Source organism: Fukomys damarensis, unplaced genomic scaffold, assembly GCF_012274545.1.
Source record: "Fukomys damarensis isolate Sample0158 unplaced genomic scaffold, DMR_v1.0_HiC HiC_scaffold_15, whole genome shotgun sequence".
NCBI classification, from domain to species: Eukaryota; Metazoa; Chordata; class Mammalia; order Rodentia; family Bathyergidae; genus Fukomys; species Fukomys damarensis.
Genome location: NW_022900927.1, coordinates 34,324,841 through 34,337,069, shown reverse-complemented (window position 1 = coordinate 34,337,069; position 12,229 = coordinate 34,324,841). Strand labels below are relative to the sequence as shown.

The 12,229-nt window shown below is 38.2% G+C and overlaps 1 protein-coding gene across 1 annotated transcript; it reads right to left on the bottom strand.

The window, feature by feature from the left end:
• On the bottom strand, nt 1-12,229 carry Cct2 (chaperonin containing TCP1 subunit 2). The gene is made up of 16 exons (XM_010644202.2): nt 12,134-12,229; nt 11,131-11,205; nt 10,973-11,038; nt 10,376-10,487; nt 9,711-9,787; nt 9,486-9,598; nt 8,199-8,401; nt 7,125-7,225; nt 6,720-6,847; nt 5,485-5,588; nt 4,482-4,601; nt 3,971-4,099; nt 3,577-3,680; nt 3,188-3,287; nt 1,887-2,028; nt 1-265 (listed from the first exon to the last, which is right to left on the bottom strand). Exons 1-16 carry the CDS (start codon nt 12,134-12,136, stop codon nt 235-237), a joined length of 1,608 nt encoding a protein of 535 aa, XP_010642504.1. The 5' UTR covers nt 12,137-12,229; the 3' UTR covers nt 1-234.

The following is a 12,229-nucleotide window of genomic DNA, read 5'->3' as shown; positions in this document are numbered from 1 at the left end:
TAACTGTTTTTATTTTAATGAGAGCATGAGAAATGACTTTTGTATCAACAGAATCGTATGGTAAATCAAACAGTAAATAAATTAGACCTATGTTTAAACAGGTCAGCTAAGTGTGCAAACTTAAGGATATAATGGGCACAGATAATTATCAATTCCACAGTCTTCTTTAAGAAGTTGAAGTCTTTCAAACACAACTTCACTATGAACTGGTCCAGGTAATAGCACATGGGATGCTTAACAGGGATGGTGATCAGGAACACGTTTCCTGTAAGAAAAAACAAAAAACAAACAAACAAAAAACACAATTAAGAGAAAAGGGCTAGGGATGTAGCTTAGTGGTAGAGTGCTTGGTTGGCTAGCCCCTAAGGGACCCTAGATTCAAATCCCAGTACCACCATCACCAAAAAAAGTTAACATAAAAATGAAAAGCATTTCAACTAAAGCTGTATACTAAATATAAATACAGCTACAATCCTAATCTTATTAAAATCATCATAGTTCAATCTTCTGTAAGAAAGATGTTTCTATTTAATGGCTTACATTCTTCAATTACTATGTTATTAGTAAGACATTAGAAACTATGAAATGTGAAGGGCTGTATACATTTAACAATTCTCAACTTCTCATCCCTACAACTTACTTAAACAAGATATAATCTTCAGATGAAGATACAATCTTCAGGAAAATGCCAATTCATTTTTTTACTCAATCAGTCAAAGACAGTTACTTTCAATCACAAGTTGTAGAACCAGACACTTTACTGGTATTCTAGATAAAAACTGCTGGATCAAAACAAGTGCTGCCAACAGATAAGCTGGGGAACTGGGTAGGGTAACTCACTTTAAAATGCCAATATCCCTCATGCCTTTTATTTTCTGTGGCTATATAGTGAAGGGGCATATAAGAATCTTTTGGGAAGAAAAGGTACTACTGAAATTTTTATCTTGATGCTCTGAGGAGGTAAAGCTTAAGAAACATTGTTTCTAAAGGTGAACAACATAGTAAACAGACTCTAAGAGCAGAGTATTTTTTTGAGGCCATACAAAGGTAACCTTTCCAACCTCAGCAGCTTATGGAAGAACTAGGATACTAAGCATTGTCAAAAAAAAAGGTCAGTAATGAGTCAAGGTGGAGCTTGGCAAGGTGGGGTACACACGTCTGTAATTCTAACATTTGTGAGCTCAAGGCCAACTTGAACTACGTAAGACCCTGGACTCCAAAAACAGGAGATAATAATAAACCAAGTGAAGTCAGCACTCTGGGAGGGAGGCTGAGGTAGCATGATCAGAAGTTCAAGCTCAACCTGGGCAACTTAGCAAGACCTGTCTTTGTAAAAATAAAGAAAGAACTGGCAATAGAGCTCTGTGCAAAGGCCCTGGGTTCAATCCCTAGCATTGGGGGGAAAAGGGAGAGAAGAAGGGGAGTGGGGAGAGAAAGAAGAGAAAGAAAAAAAAGAGGGAAAAGAGACAGGAGAGGAAGGAGGGAGGGAAAGGAAGAAGGAAAAAGAGAAGGAAAGACATGAATGTCTAGATGGAAGCGTACCCAAAACAAGTGGAGCTGGTTCACCGCAGCACTGCACACTTTCCACAGTACACCTTCCCCACAGCCTCCAAGCTCCACTGTTATTTGACCTTACCAACCAAGCCTTACTTCTTTCAACCCCAAGAGGTACTATGCATGCCTGCCTGTACCTCATTCCTCCTAAGCTTTTCTGACTTAAGTACTATGGTCACATATTTTAAATAACTTGGATAGAATACTTTTAAACTAGGCCAAAATGTTTCCACTTTCTATTAATTATAACTATCTACTTGTAAACAGAGCTCCCTGGCTTTTGTGTGCTGGTGTTAGTAATATTTCTCTGAGAATTAAATATGCTCTAGTACCTTGGTGCTGCTTTGATGATGTTATCCACACGCAGAATCACCTCTGCTGCTTCAGCTGCACTCAAAAGAACCTGTCGCTTCACTTGGAAACTTTCTGTTATACCCAATATTGCCATATCTCCAATGGTACCTTCCTTCATATCTAAAAAGACAAAGTACATGTTTACTAAACAAGTAGCTGCTTAGCCACTAAGGTATCAAAACCTCTCCAATGCCATAACAAATAAAACTGAACGTGACTATTACCACCAAACCACTTGATTTAGTTAGCAGACCGGCCTATAAAGCAAAAACACGAAAGGAAGGCCTTTTAAAAAATTTTAAAAAGTCATCTATTGATCAACTGTATTAGCAGAGGGCACAATTGTCAAAAATGACATTAGATCATAGTAATTTTTTTTTTTTTTTTGTATTAGGGATCAAACTCAGGACCTTGCGCTTACAAGGAAAGTGGAAGCACCACTGAGCTAAGTCCCCAGCCCCTTTTATCTTTACACCTATATATAAAATTACTGCAGAAAATCAGAATCCTAAGAATTTACAAGAAGTCATCTATCCGATTTTTATGTTGCCTAGTTCATCTTTGGAGATGACAAATTTGCTCTCTTATCCAAGGACAGGATTATCTGCCTTCTAACATTTCCTATAATGTCTTGAACAGCTTATCAGAAAAATTTTCAGCACTAAATCTGCTTCACTGGTCACTTTTATCTTTGGATTATAGATCTACACTCAAGAATGCTTTGCCGGGCATGGTGGTGCAGGCCTGTAATCCCAGCATTCTGGAGGCTGAGGCAGGAGGATCAGCTGTGAGCTCAAGACCAGCCAGGGCTACATAGTAAGTTCTAGGACAGTCTCAACTACATAGTGCACCCTGTCTCAAAAAAACAAAAAAAACAAAACAAAACAAAAAAAGAAATACAGTTTAGAAGTACATTTTATATTTAGGTCAAAATATAAGCACTATGCTATATTACATACCAAACTAGTTATAATTCTTCTAGTTTTTACATCACATGGTATTGCTGAGAATAGAAAGTTAAAAACAAATTTTCTCAGCATAAAATAGTTACAAAAGCAAGAACCACAGGGTCTTTTCTTTTCTTTTCTTTTTTTTTTTGGTACCAGGGATTGAACTTGGGTCCCTGCGCTTGCAAGGCAGAAGGCAGAACCACTGAGCTAAATCCCTGGCCCCACAGGGTCTTTTATACAGCCATCATTTGAACTTTGATCTACCATGAGAAATGAACATAGAACTAGAGTTACTTTTAACTACTATCAAGTTCCACTTGATTTCTTACCTAGTCCAGCAGTTACTTTGCCTTCACTATGAGCAGCTCGGAGCTGGGCTACCAGGTCTGCACTGTCATAGCCTGCATTGTCAGCTATGATGGTTGGCAACTACAAAACAAAGACGACAAATAAGTACCTACTGTAAGAACTATGGAGAAAGGTAACTTTTTAAAATTATACATTTGGAAACAATGTAAAATCTGCTTCATTTTAATTACTGATCTTGAAAAGTATAGAATCCAGAATCAAATTTAAAAAATGGTATGAACTAGTTCATTTTCTTAATGCCAAAGAAGTGTGACCACTTTTAAGAAATATGCACTGATTTTAAAACAATACCCCCCCACACACACACAAACCCACAAAATTTAAGTTCAGAGCTTAATTTTAGTATTACCATTCTCAGGGCTTTAGCAAAGGACTCCATTGCAACTGCTTCTTTTCCTGGTGTTCTACTGGCGAGCTGTGTCACAGCATGAGCCATCAGCATCTCAGAACAACCTACAATTTAAAATTCCAACAAACTATTGTTATGCCTGTCTCTAGAATTGCTGACTTCCCCTAAAACAGCCAAGCATTTTACAATTTAAGTTCAAAGTCAACAGTTTCTGCAAGAACCACTAGAACAATTCAAAGCACAGTGTATTGTAAGTATTTATTACAGGCTGGGGATGTAGCTCAGTGGCAGAGTTGCTTGTCTAGCACGCACAAGGCTCTGGGTTCAATCCCCAGCACAACAATAAAAAGGAGTAATAAATACTGTAAGTGTTAATTACTTTCTAAATGCTTACCTCCTCCATAAACTGTTCTTGGATCCTTCACAGTTTGGGCAAGAACACAAAGAGCATCATGCAAAGATCTTTCTGCTTCATCTAAAATTTGTTGAGTGGCACCACGCAAAACAATGGTACAGGCCTCACCTAAAGTTAAAACATAATATTCTTATGCCACAGTGACCACCTAGTCATAGAACACAAAAGTTTGCCTTTTATTATTACTGTTGGTAATTCTGGGTACTGGAAGCTGATCTCCTCCACCATTTACACTTTCTTTCCCAATAATCTATGTTCATAAACTGTTCTAAGTTTAAAGAAAAAACTATACTAAATTCACACTCTTCACAAAGACACAATAAAGATAAAGTAACTCTCAAAAGAACGGAAACAAAACATATGTTATGCCCTTTCACAAGTTAAGACTTACAACATATCATATTCTAATACTGGAAAAATTTTTTTGTTCACTTAAATAGAATCTAGCAAGAATTTAAGCACCTAAACCACTATCTACATAATCTCTCACCCAGGGCAACTCCAGAAAAGTGAATGAGTTTGTCTTCTCCAATCATGACTTCTTCAATAAGTTTGCAACTTCCAAGCTTTACCAGTTCTGGATGATCAAAAGTAGAGGCAATTTCACCACCTATGAACATAATAAACACTTAAAACATTTAAAATTTGCTTTCAAATAAGCATGAGAAAGGACTTAGGATCTTTATTAACACAACAAAAAGTAATCTGTAGCTATGAAGTCTTGTATACAATTTGGTATAGTTTAAGCATTCCTAAACTGAAAATTCAAAATCCAAAACTGAACATACTGTCACAAAAGGAATATTCCACACCTGATCACATGTGACAGTTCTGTCAAAATGCAGGTATACTAAATATATCATCTAAAATCACAACCAGACTGCTTATCAGACATATACAAAACACAAATAATGTGAGAGAATGAAAAGATGAAAATAAAGTGTTTGTAGATGGGGAGGGGAGGAGGGGGTGAAGGGAGGGCAGAGGTAAGGGGAAAAAATGAGAATCAAGACTTGCCATGTAAAGGTACATGATCCCAACAATGAATGTAACTGTACTGTATCCCTAAAATGTACCAATAAACTCAATAAAATTAAAAAAAAAAAAAAACACAAATAAATTTCATGTCTAAATCTGGGTTCCACACATACATTCTCATTTTACATATATATATATATGGATGTATGTACACACACACACACAAATATTCCCAAATTTTAAAATTTCCAAAATCCAAAACACTAATTTTAGGTAAGAAACACTGAGCTCCAATGGCACGATCAGTTCGCACAGTACTTATATAGGTAAGGAAAACTCAACCTATATTAAGTAATATAACAAAATCAGTGGTGTCCAAAAATATAAATCAGATTTCCAAAAAACTGTTTACTAAGCTCCTTAAAGGGATTTCTTCATATTATCAACTATTAGGCAACCCTCATAAATCCCAATAACTATTACAGTGTTTATAAATTAATTCCTTTTTCCCATACCTGTGACAAGAGCTAGGCGTTCCACACCTGAAAAATCTGCATGCTCAATAGCCATGACACCAGCAGCACCAAAAAGCTGTTCAGGATAATTATAAATTAACTGCCTGCAAATAAAATATATAGACATTATGCTCAAAACTGATAAAAAACATGGAAACACTCTTACCTTACTAAAAGCCAAAGAAATGCAAATAAGTTACCATTTTCATCTATACAATTTAAGGTTAATACTAATGTTTCCACACTAGCACTGAAGATCCAATTATATTGCTACTGACTGTAATTCTGGAAGTCAATTCAGTGGTAATGTATCAAAACACCTTACCTGTGTTTATATGCTTTAATTCTTGATAATCTGCAGCAATAAAATTAAATGCTACTTCTAAGAATTTTCATAGACAAAAGTGCCCTCCCCTGATCCATGATTTCACTTTCTCAGGTTTTAGCTATGAATGGCCAACTGGCATTCCAGAATTTTTTTTTCCAAAATATTAAATGGAAAATTTCAAAAATAATTCATTGGTTTTAAATTACACCCGTCTTTAGTAGCCTGATAAAATCTTATGTTGGCTAATGCCTCTCCCAGAACCTGAATCATCCAACTGAATGCTATATCCACGATGTACATTCTAGCCATGTGTTAATCACTTAATAGCCATCTAGATTATCAGACTGATGTATCTCAGGGCCTCTGTTCAAGCAATCCTTACACAGTAGACTACATTATGTCACAATGCCTAAGTAATTCATTTCATCTTACCACACAGGCACTGAATCATCTCACATTACAAGAAAGGTGAATATAGTACAGTAAGGTACTATAAAAGGTGCAGAGACAATATTCATGTAACTTTTGTTACAGGATAGTTACAGTTGTCTTAGTTTATTGTTAATCTCTTATCGTGCCAAATTTGCAAAATGTGGACTTTTTCATTATATGTTAAGTATGAAAAAAAGTATCTGAAAAGTTTAATACCATCTACAGTTTCAGGCATCTACTGAGGGTTTGGAATGTACCTGCAGATGAAGCAGGAATACTGTCCAACATAAAACTTCCCAACGATCTAAATGTCCACTAGGAATGTGTATAAACTGCTATAAAATTCTGTAATCTTAAGTAAAAATATGTATAGCAGTTTCTGAATAACACACCATTGACTGTAATTCAGCATGAAGTACTTCAATATATTTTTAAACAAAAAAATAAAAAATTGTCAGCATAAGAAAACACAGACCTGTTAATAAAACAATTTATTCCGTGCTTAAGAATACGTTCAACTTTCTCTTTCATTTTTTCCTTTTCTGCATGTTCTATTTCTGCAACCTTTGCTGTAGAATCAACTCTTACCCGGGAACCAAATATCTAAAACAAAGAAAAAAATAAGCACGACATCAGCTTCACTACTCCTTTACGAGTCCCATAGCATATTTCCACATTTGTACAAACCTATGTATGAAAAAGTTGTGTGCGGGCCACCACCTGCCTTGCAAACACAAGGTCCCAGAGTTCAACCCCCAGTACCAAAAAAAAGTTATGTGTATACATTTCCAAACATGTATTTTCAGTATTTCAGGGTACTTGATACCTAATGTGAGTTTATAAGCCAGCAATTCAAATTTCAAGAAATGTAATTACAAACCTTTATTTTGTCCGTATCCATTCCAGTATTTGCAATAAGAATTTTGGCATTTTCAATTCGCTTTGGTTGGTTTACTCCAATTTTCTTATCCAACAGAAAGCCTACCACCAAAGCAAAGATACTATTAAACATTTCAGGGATACAACAGTAAATCTTATAAAGCTATCCATTTTATCAAATTACTAATTCAAAAGATGCGGGCCAGGGATTTAGCTCAGTTGCTGCTGCCTGCCTCGCAAGGCTCAAGGACCTGAGTTCAACCCCGGTTACCAAAAAAAAAAAAAAAAAAAAAAAGCATTTAAATTTGCTTTACCAAGCTCCTCTAACAGTGGTAGTGGTAGTGAACCTATGAACATGTGCTACAGCAGGCTGTCTGTATCAATGAAAATTTGAAGAGGTTTGCCACCACTGTCCTAGAATCCATAAAGCACTGATCACAAAAAAATCAATTTAGTGGGTTATTTAAAACACACAATCCGATATGGTGGTATATACACTTGTTACTCAGCCATTTGGGAGGCTGAGGAAGGAGCATCCTAAATTCTAGGTCAGCCTGTACGATTCAGGGGTTCAGTGGTATACTGCTTGCCTAGTATGTGCAGGGCCGCCCTGGGTTCAATCAGCAGTATCATTAAAAAAAAAAAAAAAAGCCAGGTATGGTGATACACACCTATCCTACCACCACCCTGGGAAGTAGAGGCAGGAGGACCCTATGTTCAAGTCCCACTTAGGCAACTCAGTGACTTAGTAATATCCTGTCTCAAAACAAAAAGGACTAGTGGTGTAGTTCATGCAAAGGCCCTGGGTTCAATCCCCACTACCATTAAAAGATTATAACTTCTTGGTGTAGAGCGAAAGGTAGACTACCAAGAAAATGCCAGAATGGTGTGGGTAGATGAAACACATTGTAACAAATGGATTAAAGTGACAAAAGCGGTTGCAATGACTCGTCCTTAAAGACAAGATCCCTGGCTTTGTAAAGTATCATTGGTCCCTACTAACTAAAGACAGTATTCAGCCTTCAGGAGCTAATCAAAGTTGCTTTCCAATACTGCACACACATCATATACATACCTTCATCTAAATAGGAATCCGCGAGACTCCCTCCCAACTTCTTGATGACATGTATGGCCTCCAGATTACCAGAACCTTTTAGTCTGAGAACAGCCTCTACAGCTAATTTGGTAAAGTGGTCTTTGTGATGAGTAAGTAGTTTTGAGGATAATGTTGTTCCTGCAATATTCATTAAATCCTGACGGAACTTAACTTCATCCGAACTAAGTAAAAGCAAATGAAAAAAAAAGTGCCTGTTGATAAAATGCTTATCCAAAGCACTACTAAATTCTACTTTACTTTTCAAAATTTACCTAGATATTCATGAGTCAACAAATACTCCTACATTTACCAACAAATGAGACTGTTTTCCCCACTCAACTGCAGAGGGTGGGAAGGGCACAAGACCACAAACAGTTTCAAATGATGTCCAGAAAGTGAGGAAACAAGGAAAACACTTTTTATGCAGCTAGTAGAAGCTAAATTTTTCTGAAGGTTATTTGGTAATGTACATAAAAGTCCTTAAATCATGTATATAACCTTGGACTCAGCAATTACACGTCTAGAAACATTTCTTGGTATTTTGGTAACAAGGTCTCTATGTAGTCCAAGCTGGCCTTGAACTCACTATGTAGCCAGGCTGGCCTCAAACTTAACAGCAATCCTCCCACCTCAGTCTGGAAAGTGCTGGGATTACAGGCGTGCACCACTACTGGCTAGAAACATTTCTTGAACAACTATATCATAGTATAAAACTAAAAAATGTCAAAAACACAAATCTCCAACAATAGCAATGTTAAGGAAATTATACTAGTCATATATTCAAAGACCTAACTATTAAAACTAAGACTGCAGAAAATATCAATACGCAGACACACACTTGTTATCCAAATAGGTGAAAAAGAGGCTAACAAACCCTCTATACATTTGTTTTGTTTGCACATTAATTTGACTACATATGTAAAATAACTAGAAACCCAAACTTTCACTTTAATGGTTAACTCTGGAGAGTGATAGGTTTGACTGCTGGGGTGGGGCAGGATCATGCTGTGTATGACTGTCAGTGTTCTTCTCTAGGTTATTTACAATGGGGCCAGGGATTTAGCTCAGTGGCACAGAGCCCACCTCAGAAGCCCAAGGTTCTGAGTTCAATCCCTCGTACCATAAACAAACAAACAAACAGTAGCACTTTAATATACCAACCCATGATTGACTGCGGAACTCAAGAGAGCCTCTCAGCAAGGTTCTGAGTTCAATCCCTCGTACCATAAACAAACAAAACAAACAGTAGCACTTTAATATACCAACCCATGATTGACTGCGGAACTCAAGAGAGCCTCTCTTGCAGCCTTTGTGCCTTCTCTCCAACCAGCAATGATGGTCTGTGGATGAATCTTTTTTGCAATTAAAGATTCAGCTTCCTATTAATAAAGGTATACAAATAAATTATAGAACATTTGATTACCTCTGGTATTCAAAACCACAGCAGCAAAACGAATACACCAAGGTTAAAAGCTGCTCAGCTGCTCTTACCCTTAATAATTCTGCGGCTAAAACAGTAACAGAGGTAGTGCCATCTCCAACTTCATCATCTTGAACTCTTGACATATCTAGAAAACAAAGTTAATTCAAAATTACTTCTCCATAGTTTAACAAGTTCTACCCAAAAATACCAACTTATCTAAATCTCACTCATCTGGTCGCTCACCTGGCACACTTTTTTTTCTTTTAACGTTAGAAATGCAGAAGTTTTACCCATTGTCATGGCCTGAATATGTTCCCCCAAAATTCATGTATTGGAAACTTACACCCCAATCAATCTCTTTCTCTTTCGTCCATGCTGCAATACTGTGGCAACCAGAATGTTCTCAGAAATGATACACTGATCTTGCACTTCCCAGCTTCCAGAACCATGAGCCAAATAAACTTTTATGATATATAAATGAGCTAGCCTGTGATTTCCGTTAAGAGTACGGACCAAGGTAACCACCAATAATTACATGGCACTTCTGAAAAACGGTCCTTAATGACAATAATCAAAGTGATGGAAATCATTATAGCACTTTTTTTTTGGTAACAGAGATCAAACTCAGGGGGCGGTGCCACTGAGCTAAATCCCTAACCCCATCATAGTATTTTTAGTCAATACGGCCATGTTTTTCAAAACAGTTAGCAAATAGTATTATCTTCAGACTCACCAACCAAAACTTTAGCAGCTGGATTGTCAACACCGATATTTTTTAGAATCGTGGCCCCATCATTGGTTACCATAAGAGAAGCATCTCGTCCACTGCTTAGAAGAATTTTGTCCTAAAGAAAACATACTCGTTTTAAGTTAAGATACATCTTGGAGAATGTATGTGAAACACTTTGACGGTAAGAGGTAGTACCATCTGACTATTTGACAATTTATAAAGCCAGAATACTTAACATTGAAATTTGAAGTACAGCCTAAAGAAAAAGTACATGCAAATGTCATGTATGTATAAAATGATATCTGTTGTAAGAATAAGAAACTGTATAACACTCAAGATACAAGTATCTATAGAAGCAAACAGAATATTATAAAAAAGTTGTACATTCCAGTGAGGGATGGTGATCCAGGACTATGATTTTTAGCAAGAAGAGTGCATTTATCTTACTTTTACAATTAAGTAACACAGAAAAATTGTTAACTGTATTTCAACTAAGGGCTTCAAAACAATATTCAAAGTTTATTATTCCGGGCCAGCTTGGGAAATATAGCAAGAAGTCATTTAAAAAAAAAATAAAAATAAATTTTCTATTTTTCTTACCATGCCCTTGGGTCCCAAGGTGCTCTTTACCAAGTCTCCAATGGCGATGGCACCAATAAAAGAAGACTGATGTAAAAATAAAGATGTGTCAGAATTTTAGTCAAAGAGGAAATTTTGTAACATTTAATATTTAAAAGAATGGGAGAGAACAGACTTACCATACGAGCTGTCTCTGCTCTCTCTTCATCAGCTCCAGCCTTGAAGATGTTAACAGGTGCAAGGGAAAGGGACGCCTGAGAAGGAAAAACAAGAAACACACATTCGGTTTTCATGCCAATCCTTTTATTTTCTTTTTAGAGACAGGGTCTCGCTGTGTGGTTCAGGTTGGGCTCACTCGTGGCGATCCTCTTGCTTCAGCTTCCGGAGTACTGGGATTACAAACTCACAAGCCTACGCCACCACGCTGGGCTCACCAATACTCTTTTTAACAGACAGTAGATGTCTAAGAGAAAATTCACATAGCAATTTCAAACAAATAAAATGCCCATCACCCAGCAGGAGTCTTACAGGAGGGTGCCAGGAATAAAAATTATACAGCAGGAATATTGTTACGTAAGGCAAAACTAAAGACAGTGTTAAACTAAGGATAAGAAGAGCCGGGCATGGTGGCGCACGCCTGTAATCCCAGCACTTGGGAGGCTGTGGCAGGAGGATCGCTGCGAGTTCGAGCTCAGCCTGTGCAGTCTCAACCATATAGTGAGACCCTGTCTCAAAAAAACGAACAAAAAAAACTAAGTATGAGGCAGGCAGAGGTTGCACGCGGCTCGCAGAACGACCGCCAGGCCCAGGCCTCCATCTCCCACCCTCGGGCAGCTCCCACTCGCCCTCCAAGCTTCGGGCGGAGCTGGCCGGACACTAGGAAATTCTTTGTTCGGGATTAGGCCCTGGTCCCGGAGATCCCGGGGTCCCGGGGCTACTGAAAGGCCGCATTCAAAAGACCGAGGCCGAACGGACCAGCGTTGCTCCTGAGGAGCCTCGCGTGCGCCGCCCGCCGGACCGCGCAGGCCTCACGCAGCGGCCTGCGCCATGTGCAGCGAGGCCGGGAGACCGACACTAAAGCCTGCGACGCTGGGAGGGGAGGAGCAGCGGGGCTACACGAACACAGCAAGGCAAGGGCAGGGACCAGCAGGTAGGAGGTAGGAAGCGGGCGGCCAGGCTCACCATGGTTCCGAAGAATACGGCACAGAAGCCACTCCCTCACAGAGCGCGCCCTGGAGCCAGCGGAAAGAGGAAGGAGGAAGTGACGTCACAGCCCCA

Coding starts and splice junctions, on each gene's coding strand:
- Cct2 (XM_010644202.2), bottom strand. Junction 11,039..11,130: donor GAGCAGAGACAGCTCGTATG/GTAAGTCTGTTC, acceptor TTTTTACATCAG/TCTTCTTTTATTGGTGCCAT. Junction 6,848..7,124: donor TGGATACGGACAAAATAAAG/GTTTGTAATTAC, acceptor TCTTTGTTTTAG/ATATTTGGTTCCCGGGTAAG.